At 51.3% G+C, this 20,008-nt stretch overlaps 1 protein-coding gene across 5 annotated transcripts in view; it reads left to right on the top strand.

Moving 5' to 3' along the window:
* Nucleotides 1-20,008, top strand: part of MYLK (myosin light chain kinase) — a 278,996-nt gene that overhangs the window by 178,355 nt on the left and 80,633 nt on the right. For all 5 annotated transcript variants that reach the window (XM_042903128.1, XM_042903127.1, XM_042903126.1 and 2 more), the window contains 5 exons: nucleotides 4,896-5,033; nucleotides 6,636-6,833; nucleotides 7,620-7,869; nucleotides 13,879-13,950; nucleotides 14,389-15,734. In XM_042903128.1, coding sequence (XP_042759062.1) covers nucleotides 4,896-5,033; nucleotides 6,636-6,833; nucleotides 7,620-7,869; nucleotides 13,879-13,950; nucleotides 14,389-15,734 — 2,004 coding nt within the window. The remainder of the gene's footprint in view (nucleotides 1-4,895; nucleotides 5,034-6,635; nucleotides 6,834-7,619; nucleotides 7,870-13,878; nucleotides 13,951-14,388; nucleotides 15,735-20,008) is intronic.

The raw sequence follows: 20,008 nt of genomic DNA, 5'->3' as shown, positions 1-20,008 counted from the left end.
TCAGGGCAGCAGGGCAGCATCCAGACCAGATCCCTGGTGGCCATGTCAGCCCCGGTATCTTATGACAGGCCACCTCCCTTCTCTGAGCTGACATAAAATGAGGACACCACCTGCCCTCCCTCTGAGGATGTGGAGGGTGACACTGAACCAGCTGCGATCATCTTTCTAAACCCCCAAGTGCTGGACTCTGCAAAGCATTGTTGTGACGATGTCACAACAGAGAGGCGGCTGTTAATGCCCTTCCAGACATCTGTCTGGTTAAATGGGAGTGCCCTAGTTTGGAGGATGGTTCTCATTTTAGTTATGGTCAGATTGAGTGTACCCAACCAAAAAGATGGGTTAGGAAAGGCAAACATTTTTTTTTAATTTATTTATTTTTATACTTATTATAAATATACTTATTATACATTTTGCATGTTGCTTCTTTTAATCATCTAAAAACCCAGCAGTGCTTATCATGCATTATACACTTATCAACACTGTATCATCATCAAGAACTGATGATAACTGGGGTGCCTGGGTGGCTCAGTCGATTAAGCATCCAACTTCAGCTCAGGTCATGATCTCACAGTTTGTGGGTCTGAGCCCTGTATTGGGCTCTGTGCTAACAGCTCGGAGCCTGGAGCTTGCTTCGGATTCTGTGTGTCCCTCTCTCTCTGCCCCTCCCCTGCTCACACTCTCTCTCTGACCCTCAAAAATAAATAAGCGTTAAAAAAAAATAAAAGAAAAAGCTGATGATAACTGTGGGTCAGGGGGCTCGCTTCAGATCACACAGCTGGAGCTAGGAGTTCAGAGCACCAGTTTCCCTCTGTCTTCTTATTTTATCTAAATCTGTGCAAGAGTGAGCATAAACTGATGCACAGTGCACAGGCCACAGTGAGACAGAACAATTTGGCTTTGGAATTAAATGAAATACACACGCCTGGCTCTTTTTACCTGGCTGGCCCTTGCTTTGCTTTAGCTTTCCTCCCCTGGCCAGGGTCTAGGTCGTAGGTCAGCAGGTAAGACGTCTGTCCTTGTGGAGGGTTCACCACTGGAGAAGCCTGGCTCCCTTGGAAGAGATGGCCTCCAGAGCATCTGGTCTTACCACCAGAAGGCCTGGGTATGAGCTCTAGGTCGGCCTGTAACTGGCCCCGTGACCTTGAGCACGCCCTGGCCTCTCTATCAGTGAAGTGGGGTGGTGGTATTGGGACTGGGACTTCAGGGTTCTAGTGAGGGCTGCTTTTCTTGGGCTGCATACAGAAAACTACTTGCCCCAGAACTGAGATCCTCACTGGCTCCTTAGTCCCAGTGCGGAGTGTGTGTGTAGGGAGGCTTGGTTGGTTTCTCACCCTGAGAAGAACTTGGGGCGATTGAATGCTAGGGATGACTCAGCCATTCACTAGCCTAGATTCAGTCACACTGGTCCCATGTGAGCCCAGACTGCAGGTCTGAGGCCAGGTTCATTCTGCACACTTACTTCCAATCACTTCTGTCTGCCCTCCGTCCAGGCTCAGGGCCTGGGGAAGACAGAGCAGGTCTTCCTGGGACCATGGCGGCATGGGACTCAGTGTCTCGTAGGCCAGGCACCCACAAGATAGTCATCCACTCATGTCTCTCCTAGAGTGGGTGCAGCCAGGTTGTTCTCTAATTATTTTACCTCTATCCCAGGAGAGTTTTAAGCAATACATTTGTATTCCTAACAGTATTTGCCTCGGGTCATGTAAAAATGAGTCTGTGATCCTTGGGTGAGGGCTCCATCTGTGTTCCTTTGCAGCTGATAATCCACAAGTAGTGGAGCCCAGGTGAGGAAGTGTGAGTCAACACCCGTGTCAGCCTCACACAGAAGGTCTCATTGGTGTTGAATAGTCATACAAAGTATGTTCACATGTTATCTCTTTAAAACTCCCTAAGTCCCAGGATTATACTGTCATTACCTTAAATACAGGGGAGGACATTGAGCTTCAGAGAGAGGCCCCGGCCTCAGACCCTACATTTCCCATGGCTTTCAGAGCACCAGTAAGCTGCTGCGTGGAAGGCAGTGGCCAGGCTACCCTCACAGGAGAGGGAGGCACAGATCTACTTTTAGTCCCCACTGGCTGAGACCCATAAGGTGTGGGCCAGGAAACTTGGCAGGGGGAAGACCAGAGAGAGGGTGGGGGCCAAGGAAGAGCCACCACTGGCTCGAAGGAGTTTTTGATGTTCCCGCAGCCCATAGGAATGCCCATCTACATGGACCTCTGAAGCTGGGGGCTGGCTGAGGCAGCAGAGAAGCAGGAATGGGGGGAATCTGGACAGGCAAAAACATTTTGTCCTCAAGCCTCAGTCTGTGCAGGACAGGAAATTCCTCAACTCTCCCGAGGCAGGCTGCTTTCCTGGCCACTGTAGCCCAGCCAGTGAGACGAGATCTCTACACTTTCCATACTGGACCTCCCTGAGCCCAGTCCCGGGGCCTCATGTCAAAGGCAAGCCTACCTTGTCTGCCCCTCTGTCAAAGGCAGCGATGTTGGGGGCTGGAGTGAAGGAAGCAGTGGGGACCTGAGAGCACATCCTCTGGTCACAGAACATCGGGTTGCCCTGCCTCAACTGCCCCTGTGCTCTGGCTTCATAACCTTCACAATGCACCTGCCTTGGGGGAAGTTTTCCTCCAGCATCCTGAGCCTTCTCACCCTCTCCCCTCCTCATTCCCAGAGGCTGTGCCAGGAGAGCTCTGCAGTGGGCTGTATTCTGTTTTTAGTGCCAAAAGAGAAAAATTCGGTGGCAAATTTGGAGTTCGGCTTTTCTCAGGCATATAAGGCACCTTGGAGATGTATCCCTGTGGCTATGGGCTTCCTGAAAATCTGATGTAGGTGGCCCTTGCTAATAAGAACCCAAAATACCTCAGTCCCTTTCCCCCAAAACTTAGAGTTTAAGATAGAGATATCATAGCCCCTTCCCTCCTTCTCCCTGCCCCCACCAAAAGACAAAAACAAAAAAGCTACAGAATTATTGAAGCCACCTGGTTCGCAAGGCAAAGGGCAAGATCAGAGACTGAGCAGCCATGAGCTTGTCCTGCACCAGAACTATTCTGTGTGGGAAGCTGACACCAGCAGCTCAGCCACTTTGCTGCCCCTTCCCCTCCTGCTCACGTGAGGCAGGTCAAAGCCCAGCCTGGGGAGTATTCCAAGAATAACAGAAAGCCTGTTTATTAACCCTTTTCCCCGGAGAACTGAACAGGAGTGAGTGGGCCAGCCCTGAACCCAGAGAGTTGTTCTAGTTTTTATCTTTGGCTAGCTGGTGTACTTCCTCCCTCCCTCAGAGACTTTCTTCCCCAGTTTTTACTAATATTGATGTGCAATGAATTGCATGTATTCATGGTGTTTAATCTGAAACCTTCACCCATGAAACCTTCACCACAATCTTAAGAAATGAACATCTCCATCAACCCCAAATGCTTCCTTGTGCCCCTTTACCATCTATCCCCATAAGCCCCAGGCAATCGCTGACCTGCTTGCTGTCACTATATTTTGCATTTGCTAGACTTTTATATAAATGGAATCATCCAGTATGTGCTTTCTTTGGCTTCCTTTATTCGATGTCATTTTTATGAGATTTGTCTCTGTTGTAGTGTCTATTGTTAGTCTGTTTCTTTTTTATTTTTTTAATGTTTATTTTGAGAGAGAGAGAGAGTTACAGAGCGTGAGTGGGGGAGGGGCAGAGAGAGAGGGAGACACAGAATCTGAAGCAGGTTCCAGGCTCTGAGCTATCAGCACAAAGCCTGAGGCAGGGCTTGAACCCACAAACCACGAGGTCATGACCTGAGCCGAAGTTGGATGCTTAACTGACCGAGCCACCTAGGTGCCCCTAGTCTGTTTCTTTTTATTGCTGAGTAGTATTCCACTGCATAAATATAGCACACTTTTTTATTCATTCACTTGTTGATGGACATTTGGGTTGTTTCTAGTTAGGGTCATTAGGAATAACCCTGCAATGAATATTTGTATACAAATCTTTGTCTGGATATGTGCTTTCATTTCTCCTGTGTAAATACCTGGGGGTAGAATGACCGGATGGTGTGGTAAATGCATGTTTCGCTTTTTAAGAAACTGCCAAGCTGCTTTCAGAAGGGTCTGTACCACGCGTGGTACAGCAGTGTGTGGGATGTCCCGGAGCTCCACACCCTTGCCAACACCAGTGCTTGAGATGGTCGGTCTTTTTTATTTGGGTCACTCTCATGAGCAGAGCATCTTTGGCTTTCTTGAGGTGTTTAAAATCTCCTGGGATGGCAGTAGAGCATCACACAGCCATAGAAAACGACAGGGAAGCTCTTTACTTCTGCTTTATGAGAGGCATCAAGGTGTATTCTTAAATGAAAAGCTGTCCATAGTGTGTATAGTGTGCTATCGTTTCCTTAAGAGAAGAAACTGGAAGAGTATACTTATTTGCTCCTTTGTGTTATATACATAGACTGTCTCTGGCAAGATGAACAAGAAACTGAAAATTGGCTGCCTCTGGGGAGAGGTGCCTGACAGCCAGAGGTCAGGGATAGAAGGGAGACCTCACATACTCTGGACTTTTTAAATTTTGTGCATGTAAGTGTATTACTTATTCAAAAAAAGTGAGTGAAATTTAAGAAAAAAACCCTCAAATGCCAGTTATTGAAGTTCTCAGGAACCAGAACCCACATGGGGCGTGGCCCTGTGGAGGCCCCGCCTTCCCCTTGCTCTCAGGCAAGAGCTCTGGCATGCCAGGTAGAGCAACAGGCTCTCATTGTTCCTACTGATCTCCAGCAACTCCCCATACTCCTTATCTGTTAGCAGTCTGCCTTTAGCTGGAGCCTGAGCCTCAACACAGTCATTTGCCCAGCAGCCATTTAGTCTGCGTTTGTTGAGTGAATAAATGACTGTTCACCCCACATTCTATTGTCTGCCACACAGAAAAGAAGAGCGACAGGAAGAGTGGATATCTTCTGCCCGCGGCTCCCAGCAAGCCCGTCGCACCCCTCTTCCTGCAGGGCCTCTCTGACCTCAAAGTCATGGATGGAAGCCAGGTCACCATGACAGTCCAGGTATCAGGTCTGTGTCTGCATCTTTCTCCTTGGGGTGTATGTGAGAACAGGTGTCGTTGCAGCATGGACATTGCTCCCCAACATCCCACCGAAATCTTTGACCCACCAGAAAGTCAGCATGGCACAGTCAGTCAGTGGACCCAGAGAAGTGGAGCCTGTTCTGCTTCCTCTGGGCAGGATTTTCTGGATTCAAGGTTAACTCAGGGTGGCCCAGGGGAAGAAAATGACCACAGCCAGAAGGGTGGGGATTCGAGGGAAGACATAATGGGGCCAATGTAGCTGGAAGATTTTGAACACTGATTTTGAACACAGCTGATGTGAGAACTTCCCAGTTCTGGGAGATGGTCTTTGTTGCTGTATTTAAGTTTAAAGTGAGAAGATAGAGCAGAGGTCCTTCTAAAACCAGGGTAGGGCGACAAGAGCATGTGACCAGCAGCCCATTGTGAGCTGTCACAGTCCTTGCTAGAGGCCAGCAAGAGAAGCCTGGGGACTCTGCTGGCACAGGCTTTCTAAACAGACTTGTGCCCAAGTGCATCCAGAGTTTCCTGTTCATTGCTGACCACTGGTCAGTCCCTCTGACAGCCTAGAGGTCATCCTCCTGGGGTGTAGTTGCTCCTGAGCTGCAGAAGTAATAAAGATGAGCTGTGTAAGAACCAATGGGCTCCCCCTTTCAGGGATCCCCAATGAATCCCCTCCTGCTCCTGCAGGCCTGAGGCAGTCCCATGACAGTCCCAGGCCAAGGGCGGGCTGCCTCCCCTGTGCATACTCCTCGAGCTGACAGAAATCAGAGGTGTTCTGCACCTGGCCTCCATACCCGTGCTGGCTAACCCATCAGAGACAGATGGCGGCCTCCTCTGTCCTTGAGACAGACTGACACCACACAGCCTCCCTCGGCAGCCATTCCCAGGGGCCGTGCTCCTCGGGAAGCAGAGCATAATGCTACCGCAGGGGAAACCCCCACAGGTGGCCCTTGTTTTATGACCCACCAAATTGCTAGAACCTACCCAGGAAAGTAGGCTGGTAAAACTGAAAATGCTGTGCGCCCTGAGCTGTGCTTGGAAACTTGTACGAGCTGGTGCCCGTTTCCACCCTCAGACGACATTTGCATGGTAGCAAAATGGAATGCTAACTGACTTTTCCTTGTGGTGAAAATGGACAGAGGAGCTACTGCGAAGTCACCATCATATCGTGTGTGCACTGGGGGTGGAGAGGGGGGGACAGGATATGCATTTGCTGCACACCCAGTGAGCCAGTTACTACTCAGTATTACCAAGCAATTTGAATTCTGATTTTTTTCACTTCTGATCTTTTCTAGTTTCTGCAAATCTGTTGTTAAATAATTATAATGAACATGCATTGAGCACTTTCCTTGTGCCAGATGCTATTCTCATCTGCTATTCTAGTGGGCTGCTCTGTGAGACCGTATTAATTTATTCAGTCCTCCCAACAAACCTTTAAGGAAGACATGGTTAGAATGTTTTGTAGATGGGAGACTGAGGCATAGAGAGGTTAGCATTTAGTACAGTGTCACAGGATTAAGTGCAAAGCTGCCACATGGCCCAGGGAAGCACCTTCCTGACAAGTCCACCTGCCCTATCTGCCTATGCAGGGAATCCACCCCCCGAGGTCATCTGGTTTCACAATGGGAATGAGATCCAGGAGTCCGAAGACTTCCACTTTGAACAAAGAGGGACTCGGCACAGCCTTTGTATACAGGAAGTGTTCCCGGAGGACACGGGCACTTACACCTGTGAAGCCTGGAACAGCGCTGGAGAGGTCCGCACCCAGGCAGTGCTCATGGTGCAAGGTGTGGCTGCTGGGCTGACCAAGGTGGAGGCAGGCAGGGGTGGGAAATAAGTGGGAAATAGGGAATAGACCATTGTGGTCTCTCCATAGGCAATTTGGAGGTGAGGAAACCATGTGAGCTTACTTTGTCTCCCCTGCAGTCCCTGTGCCCCTTTGGTCCCATTCCAGCCCCAGAGGCCAGCTTCCCACCTTTGTCTTGGGGTCTGGCTGAGGGGAGCCACTGTTCCCTGCCTTCTGAAGTCCCTTCCCTCTCTGAGTTACTGGTGACAAGCTGCATCGAGTGCCAGGAGAAAAATCTTGTGATACATTTAACAGCTGGATAGTGATAGCTTTTTCCCCCTTTACTGAAGTATAGTTAACACCCAATGCTACATTAGTGTAGTGATAGCTTTTGAGGTGACTTATGGCCTATTAGAGTCCTTGCCTTTAGAGAACCTTTATTTAAGAAGAGAGACAAGGTAAGGACACATAAAGCAAGAACAACTGTTAATTACACACATCTCATTGTAGATCATTAGCACCTAGCCCAGTGCACCTGTACCTTCTGGGCTACCTCCCCTTGCTTTGGATATACAAATTCATGTCAATATGATCCTTAGAGAACATAACCATGACAGATTTACCACGAGAAGGATGTGCTGTAAATGTACATCCAGTGAAAGTGATTTCTGGACATGCTGTTATTGGGGTAACGTGCAATTTTCGACCTTCACCACCACGGAAAGCTGAGTAGATGCTGTCTGCTGAAAGGCCTTCCTCTCTAATCCAAACCTTTGCCAACTTCCAGAGCCTCAGGATGGCACCCAGCCCTGGTTCATCAGCAAGCCCCGCTCAGTGACAGCCTCCCTGGGCCAAAGTGTCCTCATCTCCTGTGCCATAGCTGGAGACCCCTTCCCTACCGTGCACTGGCTCCGAGATGGCAAGGCCCTCTCCAAAGACACTGGCCACTTCGAGGTGCTGCAGAATGAGGATGTGTTCACGCTGGTTCTAAAGAATGTGCAGGCCTGGCATGCCGGCCAGTACGAGATCCTGCTCAAGTGAGTCTGCGTGTCCTGCCGACCTCCTTTAGCCCACTAACCCCCAGATCCCTACCTCCTGTCAAAGTCTCCACCCAGGACTGGGAATCCAGCAGAAACCTGAAATAATGTGGAGCTGGGCTTCCAGGTAAAGAGAAGCCTTGGTGCTGCCAACAAGCTTTCCTTTTTCCACTAAATGCAAAGGTGCTCATTGAGAACCTTCCCCACTGAGCTCAGTTGCCCAGAGTCCTCTGTCTTATTACATCCCAGCTTTTGTTCTCTCATTATGTGGTGTGCGGAGAATATGAAGGAGGAAAGAACTGATTAAAATTGTAAAGGCAGCAGGATAGAGGGAATGTATTAGTTGTCTATTGCTGTGTAACAAATTACCCCAAAATTGAGCAGCTTAAAACAAGTTATTGTCTCACACTTTCTATGGGTTGGGAACTGGAAGCTGCTTTGTGGGATGATTTCTACATCATGTGCCTTGCACATCCCACATCATTTTGCAGTGAACATGTTGGCAGGGACTGTAGTGTCTGAAGGCTTGACTGAGGCTGGAGGATCCACTTCTAAAATGGCTCACTCACAGGACTGGGGGCCTGAGGCTTCTGCTCCTTGCCATGTGGACCTCTCCCTGGGACTGCTTGAGTGTCTTCGTGACACAGAAGCTGGCTTCCACAGACCTAGGGATCCGTGGAAGGGAACAAGTTGGAACCTGCAGTGTCTTTTGTGATCTACCCTTGGAGGTCACACACCTTTACCTCCGCCACATTCTGTTTGTTAGAAGTCACTAAGTGCAGCCCAAGAGGGTTCCATCTCTTGGAGAGAGGAATGTCAAAGAACCTGTAGACATTTAAAACCACTACAGGCAGGTTAACCATGCCTATTCCTTTTTTTCTCCTGTTTAAGGTCTTTCTAGGTTACAGGGGAAGGTAAAGCTCCATGAAGACACACTGCTTTGCTCCCAGTGCCTAGAACAGTGCTGCCCAGAGCCAGCAGTTAGTGTCTGTTAAATGAAAGTGATCCAGAAATGCTCTTTTACCTTTAAAGTGCTCTAACTCTTAAAATTCCATGCCAGCCATGGGCTAATGGAGACCGAATGCCAGCCCCTAGGGTTGATGTGAGCAGAAGAAGAGTACTCGTCTGCACCTCAACCCTGAAAACAGAAGGTTATGCCACATGCCAAAGATGTTTGGTCCTGCCTTAGCTCGGGTGCCTGGCCACTTTGTAAGGAGCTTGCTCTCCTAAGTACTGAGTGTACCATGTCCAAGGCTCTGAGCTACAGAGAGACTCTGTAGCTACATGTCAGAGCTACTGGCATGACAGAGCATTATTCCTATAATAATAACAAAACCCAGTTTGTGCCTCACTTCTTAGGTCCTTTCTGGGCATGCGCTTTATGCTTGTATCAGTTAGCTTTTGCTGCATAATAAACTAGTCCAATATTGAGCGGCTTTATAAAAATAGTCATCTGTTATTTCTTTGGATTTTCTAGGAAGTTCAGCTTAGCTGGGCAAGGCTTAGCGAATCTCAGCTGAGTTAATGGAGTGTCTGTGGTCAGTTGCTGACATGGTTGTGGGCTGCCTGCTCATCCTGTTGCCATCAGCAGTATGCACAGAAGACACCAACAGCCTTTGCCTTGCACCCAAACCAGTTATCAGGAAGGCAAATCTGCTTCCAGAATAGGAAGAAGATACTGTCTTCCTCCCGCAGGCCAGTACAAATAATGGAAACTGATGACGTGTGAGACCAGAGCTTGTCTGCATGGAAGGAGTAGTGCTGCGGGACAATACTCGCATTAATCAAGCCAAACATCCTAGAAGAGATGAGCTTTTTGTGGGATTCTGAGGACAGTAGGCTGAGATTTAGCAAATGAGTAAAGGCTTGGCTGTTAAGGGCATGTTGAAGAGGCTGAACAAGAAAGGGTAGGGAAGAGCAAAGCAAGGGCTGTGGGAAGTCTGCCAGGCCAGAGTGGAGGGTTGCACTGGGAGGTCGGCAAGCAGACTGTCTGGGCCCAGCTGGGGACAGTCATAAAACTTAGACTGTCCCAGCTGGAAGGGACTTCAGAAGTTATCTAGCCGACTCATCGTTTAATAATGGGGGAAACTGAGGTCTCAGGGTCACAGACTTGCTCACGGCCACCCAAAGACAAGTAGCAGAGCCCAGATTGGAACCCTCATCGCTGTCTTTTAATCAGATTCTCTTCCATTCCTTGTTTCTCTCAAGTGCACGAGAACTTAGGGAATCCGGGAGGTTGCGCTGGGGTCCACATCCACATAGCCCTTGTCCCATGCCCCTCCCCAAAGTCCAGCCTCTTCATTCCTTTGGGAAGCTGTTGCCCTGCCTTGGCTTTGTCCCTGGCTGGGGAGTATGTGCCAGGTCCACCAGGGGCCCCATCCCCTCCAGCTTTTCTCATGCTGGCAGAAATCAGACCTAGACCCAGGACAGAATGCCTTTCAAAGAGGGAGACCCGATGGCTGGGATGCAGGGGGGGTGGGTGACGTGACAGCTCCTATCTATCCCTGCTCATGCTGCGGGATAGGTGTGGCTAGATGGGTTCTGCCTCCCCTTCCTTAGCTCTTATCTCCTGAACTAAAAGAGGAAGTGTCAAAAAGTTCCAAGTTTCAGCTGAAATTTTTGAAAGATTGAGACTTGCCAGGAAATTAGTTCTTTAAACTAATTTTGCCTATAAAATCCATTCCAGGCAAGGGTGATTCAGAGTGGGACAGGGTCCAGAGTGGGCTTCTTATTCAGGGTTTGGGAGGTTGGCAAAAAGAGTTTTGCTAGTTTGTGAAAGGTGCAGCCTGTGAGGTCATAGCCCCATACCTGCTATGGCAGCAGCTGGGCTGGGCATAAGGCCTCATCCTCAGCCCCAGGCCTGACTTTATAACTGAGTATGTAGATGCAGACACCAAAGACGGCCTCAAGGGGCTGTTTGGCTGGTTATATTATCTGGTGTGTGGGTCCCAGGCCACAGGCCTTTCTGACCTTTGTAGACTCTGAACGAACACATGACTTTCTTAAAGGCCTCGCAGAGATTTAAGTTTATGGCTGCAGAAATGGTGACCCCCAGGTCATCCCAAGGGATGAACCACTTAGTGGGGCAGCCATGGTATCCCACGTTTACCTCAGTCTGCCCCTCAGACTTCTCCAGGTGCTTCAGGGTGAGGCCTGTGGACAGGTCTAGCAATAGGCTACCTGTGCTCCCTTCTTAAGGGTGGGTAATGGAAAACAACAGAAGCCCTTACCAGTTTCCCCATGGGAGACAGAGCTTACTCCAGCTCTGGGGACTGGGAACCCCACCATATAAAGCCTCTGAAAGGTATGGCTGGGGTAAAGCATAGCCGTCTGGTCAGGGTCTACTCCTGATTTTTGCATCCGGGCTGTGTTGTGCCTGTGGCAAGAAGAAACTCAGCTGAGGCAATGTTGGAAAGTGCTACTGGGAAGACACGGTCCTTGGCCATCCTGTCCTGCTGCTCCTCACCAACGTTGGGCCCCACACCCTGCGCTTGAAAGAAAAGTGGGGGAAAGAACGGCCTAATACTGACCAGCAGCCTGGCAGAAGTGGGGTGCCAGGGGGCTGGGCCTCACCCACAAATGACCTCTCATGTTTATGCTACAGGTTGATCCAAAGCCCCATGAGCCCTTCTATGCTGAGTGCTCAGGATGTTCTGAGGGCCTCTTAGCCTTCCCAGGGCCAGGTACTAAGGAGGCACCTGATTGCTATTTGTTGAGCAAAGGAACAACCTTGAGCCTTCAAACTGTTTGGACAGGAGGCCCCCAGAACCTTGAATCTGGGCCCCCTGAGAGCCTGAGCATCGAAGAAGGTGACCAGGAGGGGACCCCAATAGATGAGAGGAGAGTTGGAGGACAGCACAGATCAACCGATCCTTGTTTCAAATGGGTCTTCGTGCCTGGGAGTGAGCAGCACCCCCTGTTTCCCCTGCATATCATCTGCCACGCCATGGGCCTCCCGAGTCTGATCAGGACCTGGCCCTCCACTGGGAGGGAGGCCAGGCAAAGCGAGGTAGATACCCACATACATCAGCAGAGCTGAATGAACACATGCTCAGATGTCTGTGCACGTGGGGATGACTGTGTTTGTACACCTGTTCCCAGACACAGACCTGCAGGTGCAGTGTCCACCAGGTAAGATCCCATGTATGTGTGTATGCATGCGTGTGGTCGATATGTACATACACACAGAGACATGAGTAGACTTGTACTGACAAGCACTGGGGCAGAGTGGGAAGGTTACAGATCCTGGATTCAGGTAGACACGGGTGTCCATCCCTTTTTCTGCTATTTTTAGGCAAATTATTTAATCTTTCTAAGCCTTATTGTTATTTTTTAAAATAAAAACAGTGGTGGCTTTACAGAGATGTCAAAAGATTAGGTGAGATAGATTATGTAAGGAACCTGTCACAGAACTTGGCACTCATCTGTGGTGGGATCTGAGGCACATGTCGGACCATGAAGTGCTAATAAGATGGCCATGCAGGGGGCATGAGTGGGAGACCATGGGAGTCCCAGCACTGCCTCATATAAACTCCTGAGCCTCCTTTCCTTACCTTTCAAATAGGCATACTAGTGCTCCATACCTCACTGGGATGCTATAGGCACAAGAAGATAATGGTTGTGAATGAAAGCTGGAGGTCACTATATAAAATGGGAGGTTATCACCTTGAAGAGTCACCCTTGGCTCTCAGTCCTGCCCACCCCCACCCTCGCCCCTTGCCCCCACCCCGCCTGAGCAACGTTGGCTGGTCAGAGCTCAGAACCGCCAGCAGATGGCAGCCTTGTGGGGTTGGAGAGCTGATGGGCTCCCAAGTCCCTGCAGCACCCAAGCATGGTACAGCCCCTCCCTGAGCAGAGGAGCCTCAACCTAAAGGGATGCTAAAGTTCAAAAAACATTTTTAAAAAAACTTTTTTATGTTTATTTATTTCTGAGACTGAGAGAGACAGAGCATGAGTGGGGGAGGGGCAGAGAGAGAGGGAGACACAGAATCAGAAGCAGGCTCCAGGCTCCGAGCTGTCAGCACAGAGCCTGATGCGGGGCTTGAACTCACAAACCGTGAGATCATGACCTGAGCCGAAGTTGGTCACTCAACTGACTGAGCTACCCAGGCACCCCTCAAAAACATTTTTTTTATGTTTATTTAGTTTTGAGAGAGACAGACGTGAGCAGGGGAGGGACAGAGAGAGAGGGAGACACAGAATCTAAAGCAGGGTCCAGGCTCTGAGCTGTCAGCATAGAGCCTGAGGCAGGGCTCGAACTCACACAAACTGTGAGATCGTGACCTGAACCAATGGCAGAAACTTAACCAACTGAGCCACCCAGGCACCCCAGTAAAGTTTTCATTGTGGGTTGAGGAATCCAGAGCTCTCCCTACCAGAAGGAAGGAGAGAAAGGGCCATCCACAGAGGAAGACACCTGTTCGGTTTTTAATTCAGAAAGTTCTGATCTGAGGGCATTGGCTGATGCGTGGGGATTGGAAGGTGTTTTCATTTTGCGAGCAGGAGAGGGGAAGTAGCAGCTGGAGGGCAGGGAGGAAGGACACTGCAGAGAGGACATAACCATCTCTGTATTGAGGGAGCGTGAAGTCAGACTCAGGGTCACTGCCCAGGGCTGCACAGTCTAGATCAAGCAGCTCCATCACACCCTAGCAGGTTTAGACTTTAGTTTTCTTTTATTTATTGAGTGATTGTATTATTTTTGTAATATACTTACAGAAAAGTATTCCTACTTCTGGATATCTGTCTAAGCTGTTGTTCAGATTTTTTTTTTCCTTTTTATACAAGAGCTGGGGGGGAAAAAGGGTGACCAAAGAGAAGGTCCCTGCCCTAAATCTAGGCTTGTGTGGGCATGTGGGGTCACAGCTAAGCCCTTGACTCCCTGTTCCCTGGAGCAAGCCAGCCAGCCTTTGGCCAAGTTCCTGCTTACCCTGTCCTCCTCACAGCCCTCGGCTGAGCAGGCCCTTGGCTCAGAGAGCCTCTTGATCTGTATTGATCTCTCGAATTCTTCAGGAACCGGGTTGGCGAATGCAGTTGCCAGGTGTCACTGATGCTACAGAGCAGCCCTACCAGAGCCCCCCTGCGGTGAGTGCCCCCAGGAGGTGCCTGGCCAGGCCCCATGCCACCACCCACCCACCATTCTCCTGGCCCCTGCAGGCCCAGCCCAGCAGCCCCAGATTATTCGCATCCTCCAGCTGAGGCTGCTGAGCCAAGAGGGAGAGATTGGAAGGGGAATGAGGGAGGGAACGCAGGGGAGGAGGGGGGGGGGGAATTATTATTTTTTTTTTTTGCACACACCCTTATAAGGCTACTGAAGTCATTACCGATGTAACAAACCAAGTAAGCAAGCAAGAGCCTCTCACCAATGTTCCCTTCTATAAACACAGCCTGGCCAGCCCCAACCTCCCCTTCTCCCTCCCCTTTACCCTCCCTCCCTCAGGGATTTGCTCTCCCCTGACGTTTTGTTCTTACCCGGCCCCTTTTCCTCTTGCTACTTTCCTTTTTTCCCTTCACTGGTTGCAGGGGGAGGGAGCCTGCCAGCTGTGAGGGCCTCTGTGGCCGGGGAGCCAGTGCTGATGGTGGTGGCGGTGACCGCTATGGGACCCTGAGGCCCGGCTGGCCAGCAAGAGGGCAGGGTTGGCCGGAGGAGGAAGACAGTGAGGACGTGCGGGGAGTGCTGAAGAGACGCGTGGAGACCCGGCAGCACACCGAGGAGGCCATCCGCCAGCAGGAGGTGGAACAGCTGGACTTCCGTGACCTCCTAGGGAAGAAGGTGAGCACCAAGAGCGTGTCAGAAGAGCACCTAAAGGAGATCCCAGCCGAGCAGATGGATTTCCGCGCCAACCTGCAACGGCAAGTGAAGCCAAAGACTGTGTCAGAGGAAGAGAGGAAGGTGCATAGCCCTCAGCAGGTAGACTTCCGCTCGGTTCTGGCCAAGAAGGGGACTCCTAAGACCCCGGTCCCTGAGAAGGCACCGCTTCCGAAACCCGCCACCCCAGATTTCCGCTCGGTGTTAGGCAGCAAGAAAAAATTACCAGCAGAGAATGGTAGCAACAATGCCGAGGCCTTGAATGCCAAGGCAGCAGAAAGTCCAAAGGCTGTGGGCAATGCCCAGGCTTTAGGGTCCCTGAAACCCTCAGGCAATGCCAAGCCTGCCGAGACCCTAAAACCTCTGGGCAACGTCAAGCCTGCCGAGTCCCCCAAACCCGTGGATAACGCCAAGCTTGCTGAGACGCTGAAACCCTTGAGTAATGCCAAGCCTGCTGAGACCCCAAAACCTGTGAGCAACACCAAGCCTGTCGAGACCCCGAAATCCGTGAGCACCACCAAGCCTGCTGAGACCCCAAAATCCATGGGCAACGCCAAGCCTGCTGAGACCCCGAAATCCGTGGTTAATGCCAAGCCTGCTGAGACTCCGAAATCCATTAGTGCCACCAAGCCTGCTGAGACCCCGAAATCCATGGGCAATGCCAAGCCGGCTGAGACCCTGAAATCCATGAGCAACGCCAAGCCGGCTGAGACCCCGAAATCCGTGGGCAACGCCAAGCCTGCTGAGACCCCGAAATCCGTGGGCAACGCCAAGCCTGCTGAGACGGGAAAAACAGCTGGGAAGGAAGAACTCAAGAAGGAGGTTAAGAATGATGTGAACTGCAAGAGGGGGCATGCAGGAGCCACAGATAATGAAAACAGATCAGAGAGCCATGGGACAGCCCCAACCTTCAAGGAGAAGCTACAAGATGTCCACGTGATGGAGGGCCAGAAGCTGCTACTCCAGTGTCAGGTGTCCTCTGACCCCCCCGCCACCATCACCTGGACGCTGAATGGAAAGACACTCAAGACCACCAAGTTTATCATCCTCTCCCAAGAAGGTAACAAGGGCGAGGGCTGGGAAGAAGGGGGCTCTGTACCAGGGCCACTGCAGGCTCATGGAGCCTTGGGCCTGTTGACTGCCATTTGCAGCCCAGAGCCTGGGCTGGAATGCCCAGCCTCTGTGCCCCCTTGCTGACAAGACAGGCGCCCTGCTCAGGGCCCTCGGGCACACACTCCGTCTCTGGGCGGTGAGAGGTGGGTGGCTGGTCCTGTGGCACGTGCCCAAGTCCTGGCGTCTGTCTGGCAGAGCTGCCTCAGGGCAGCCCCAGCCGTGGCTCTTCAGAGCTGCCCTGGGCCTGAGCTCGTGCCCCACAGCTCTGGTGTGGAGAGGGCTGTGTGCGTGGACGTGACGGGACCCTGGGGCTGGAGCCCACCAGCGGCTCTGAGCTGAGAGCTGCTTTTGCAGCAGCAGTTTGGATTAGGAGAAGGGTGTGCACTGATGGGGTGGCACAGGACTATGGTTTGGGGTCAACAACAACTTAAGACTTGATAACATTGTGGGTTTGAAGGGCTCTGTCGGAGAAGCCAAAAACCCCAAACAGCCCCTACGGCACACACTCCTGGGCGGACAGAGCCACTCGCTTCCTAATTTGGATGAGACTTTTGTTTGCTGGTATTTCACATTCTTGGGTTATGGGGAGAGGGGGGGCACTAAATCCTGACATCTGGGGCCTTTCAGGGTCTGGAATTCTGAGATGGGTCAGTTTATACCTAGAGAAGAGATGGGGGTGAGAGGGACATTTTCCCTGGACCCTCAGTTTGGTTTGAAATGTTTCAGCCAAGCATCTCAAGGCTGTAGGGGAGCTCTGAGTCCAGCAGACTTCCCACACCCCACTCTGGTGGCCAGCGCTGGAACAGAGCCCGGCCCGAGCTTGAGGCTGATGCTGGTGGCTCGGGACAGAACAGGGCACAATGCTCCCCAGGAAATAGCATTTTACCCTTAAGAGGTAGAGGGCAGCAGCCAAGCAGAGGCCCAGGTGGACAGGTCCTATGAGTCCTGATCCACTGAGATGTCACAAACACCCCCAACTGCGCTGCTCCCCTTTCTGTCCTCTGACTGCACACCCCTCTCCCCTCCCCCACTGCCCCCTTCATCAGGCTTCTTCCTTCCTCATGAAAGGCGAATGGAGGAGCATTTGAAGAAAGCAGTATCCCTCTCAGCCCACAATAAAATTTCTCTCTTTATCCTGTAACTCAGTCAGCAAATCTGGAGCAGCTGAGCATTTTGAATCTAAGTGCTAAAAGAGTAAAGGGGAAGTTGACCAGGAGAGAGAAAGTGTTTTATTTTCTGCCGCTGTGTTGATAGGAGAATGTTTTTATGTGGTTATCTCCAGATGGGCAGGGTCCTCGGGAAGGCATCTCATCCACACACACACACCCCCCCCCACCTTGCCTCTGCTAGTCCAGCCTGCCTGTGGTCCACACACAGGTGGGCATGGGGGAATCACCACAGTGAGGTGAGATGTCCAGGGGAGTGGATGTCACAGCTGTCCCTGTCACCCCTGTGGACCCCTCCCAGTTGGAAAGCCTTTGGTAGAACTGATCTGAAACCTTGACTGGGAACATTTCCCAGGCTACCCTGTGGTGATCTCTCCAGGAAGGATGGAAGGTGGGTAGCCGCCCGCCCTTGGGACATGTGTGGTCACACAGGCCCGCACAATGTGAGGCCCATGGCCACACCAGCCTCAGGGAAGCCAGTGTTCAGATAGCTGAGGGCAGTGCCCAAAGGAGACCTGTGTGGAACCTGCAGGGTCCCTAATAGCAGCTTATATACAGCCCTCTTGACTGAGCAGTGTAAGCAGACCTCAGCTTTGGTCTCAGAAACACGCCTGAGCCATTAGACCCTGGCTACTCGTGTCCAGAGGGTCTTGAGTATGTGGTATCGCCTGTCACTGAGGATTAAAGGGCATAGAGACACAGCTACTCCGGTATCACCTCCCATAGAAACCACCTCAAAGGGACAGTTTAGGTCCAAATCAGAGGAAGAAGAAATGATTAAAAGAAGGCCAGCACAAGGAGTGGATAGAGAAGGTCTAAGGGAGGTGGATAGGAAGGGGTTGTAGAGACAGCCCCAAGTCCAACTTTTAAAAATATTCTAAATATTTGTAATTCTCCTTTGAAAACTTAAGAATAGCTTGCACACACTGAACAAACACCACGTGCCAGACACTGCTCTAGGCATCTTACGCTTTTCACTCTTTTAATCCTGCCCGTTTCCAGAAGTGAGGTGTCCTGCCCGAGATTGTGCAACGGGTTAGTGACAGAGCTGGGATTTGAAGGTAGGCAGCTGAGTTCAGGCGCCTAGACCACCGTGCCATCTTACCTCATAGTTAACTCTTGTTAGGAGTCAGCACACTGGTACAGCTGAGAAACCTTTCATGATGCGCTCACCCAGAGCGTTGTCCGTCAGGAGAAAATACTAATGGCTGTTTACTCCTCGACACTGTCAGTAGTTGTCAAGAGGCTGCAAGACTGGCGGTGCCCTCTAGGCTTGCCAGGTTTCTGGCATTTTCTCTGCAGTGGAGGAAGCAGACCTTGACATGGACCTGTCTGCCTTGCCACGGTAGGGAGAGTGCCTGGTCTTTTTTTTTTTTTTTTTTTTTTTAATTTTTTTTTTTAACGTTTATTTATTTTTGAGACAGAGAGAGACAGAGCATGAACAGGGGAGGGGCAGAGAGAGAGGGAGACACAGAATCGGAAGCAGGCTCCAGGCTCCGAGCCATCAGCCCAGAGCCCGACGTGGGGCTCGAACTCACGGACCGCGAGATCGTGACCTGAGCCGAAGTCGGACGCTTAACCGACTGAGCCACCCAGGCGCCCCAAGAGTGCCTGGTCTTAAAAATACCATCCCCGTTTTTCGGTCCATCCCTTCTCTAGAGCTTCTCCCTCTACGTCTTCAAGAGCCTGGGTTGGACACAGACCCCAGGAAGAAAGCCTGTCTTCAAGCCTTATCAGTGACCACTTCAGCAGGCCCCACTGCAGGGAGCAGGGCACTCTGGGAGGTGTGAGTGGATCTGTTCCCCATAGATCTGGAAAGAGGGGGCACACACTCACAGTGATAAAACTATTCCAGCCAAGTGCTGAAGTTGAGCTAGTAGGTGTAGAAGAAGGAGCTGAGTGCTGGGGCCACAGGAAAGGCTGGTGCTGAATGGGCCAGGACCCATGGCAGGCAAAGGAGGGGAGGTATGGGCTTCTCAGGCAGGGGCTCTGGCAGCAGCGAAGGCAGGTCTGCTCACAGCATGGGCTCGGCTGGAGAGGAAGGCATGTCCCATGCCATCCTATATCATGCTAAAGAGCTCAATCCTCAAGGCAATAGGGAGCCATGTAAGAATGTGGAATGAGGAGCAGCGCACACAAAGCTAGGGTAAGGGTTTAGGGGTTTTGATTGACTCCCTGCCCGAAGACAAGTAAGGAGCCTACTGAAGAGGTCAGGGAGAAAGGTGGCAAAGCTTGGACTAATATAATAAGGCAGCCATGGCACAGACAGGAAACAACCAGTTCAAGAAGCAAGGACAGAGTTAATAGATCCTGTTGCCTGGCTTGGGAGCAGGGGGCAGATAAAGAAGAGGAAGGAGTGGAAGACCACTGTGTGCCAGTGTCTGGGTGACTGGGGTCACATTTCTACTGACATTGATGGAAATAAGGAAGCTGGTGGTTTGAGGTGGTCTGGGGGTGAAGGTGGAGGGAGTGGCTAAGGGGGTCTCCCTGTCCTTTCCACCCCATTCTGCATCCTCTCTGCCCCCACCTCACTGGCTTGGAATCCTTCTTCCTTCACTGCTCTGAATCCTGTGCTGTTGTCATCTAAGATCAAAATTTGCTTCCTCTAGGTCTTGCCAGACCATTGTCACCAGCCTTTGGCCACGAGAAACTCCTCGTGGAGTACGGTCCACACATACATCTACACCCTACTGCTGTGTTTACAGGTTTCAGGGGGCTTCTCTGAACCCCTGTGGCTTGGATAAGGCTCATAGCCCTCCAGGCCCCCTAAAAACAGGGTTTTGTTCCCCCCATTTAGCACCAAGGAGAGCAGAAGAGGTGTGTAACGAGTCGGCTGGCATTGACTGCTAATTCTTGAAGGGACATGTAGAGGCACCCTTCCCCTCCCTGCATCCCCCCAGAGCTGCCAGGCAGATGGTGGCCACTTACGGTGGTTGGGCCTGGCCTCCAGGCCTGTGGAGGGATGACACCAGGCCCTTTCAGGCCTGCAGCCATGCTCCTCAGGCTTTGGCCTTGGCTGAGGACTGGGAGGGATGGCCAGTGAGCCAAGGGGAGC

This window comes from Panthera leo, chromosome C2 (assembly GCF_018350215.1).
Source record: "Panthera leo isolate Ple1 chromosome C2, P.leo_Ple1_pat1.1, whole genome shotgun sequence".
Lineage (NCBI taxonomy): Eukaryota > Metazoa > Chordata > Mammalia > Carnivora > Felidae > Panthera > Panthera leo.
This window is presented reverse-complemented; position numbering and strand designations above follow the sequence as displayed.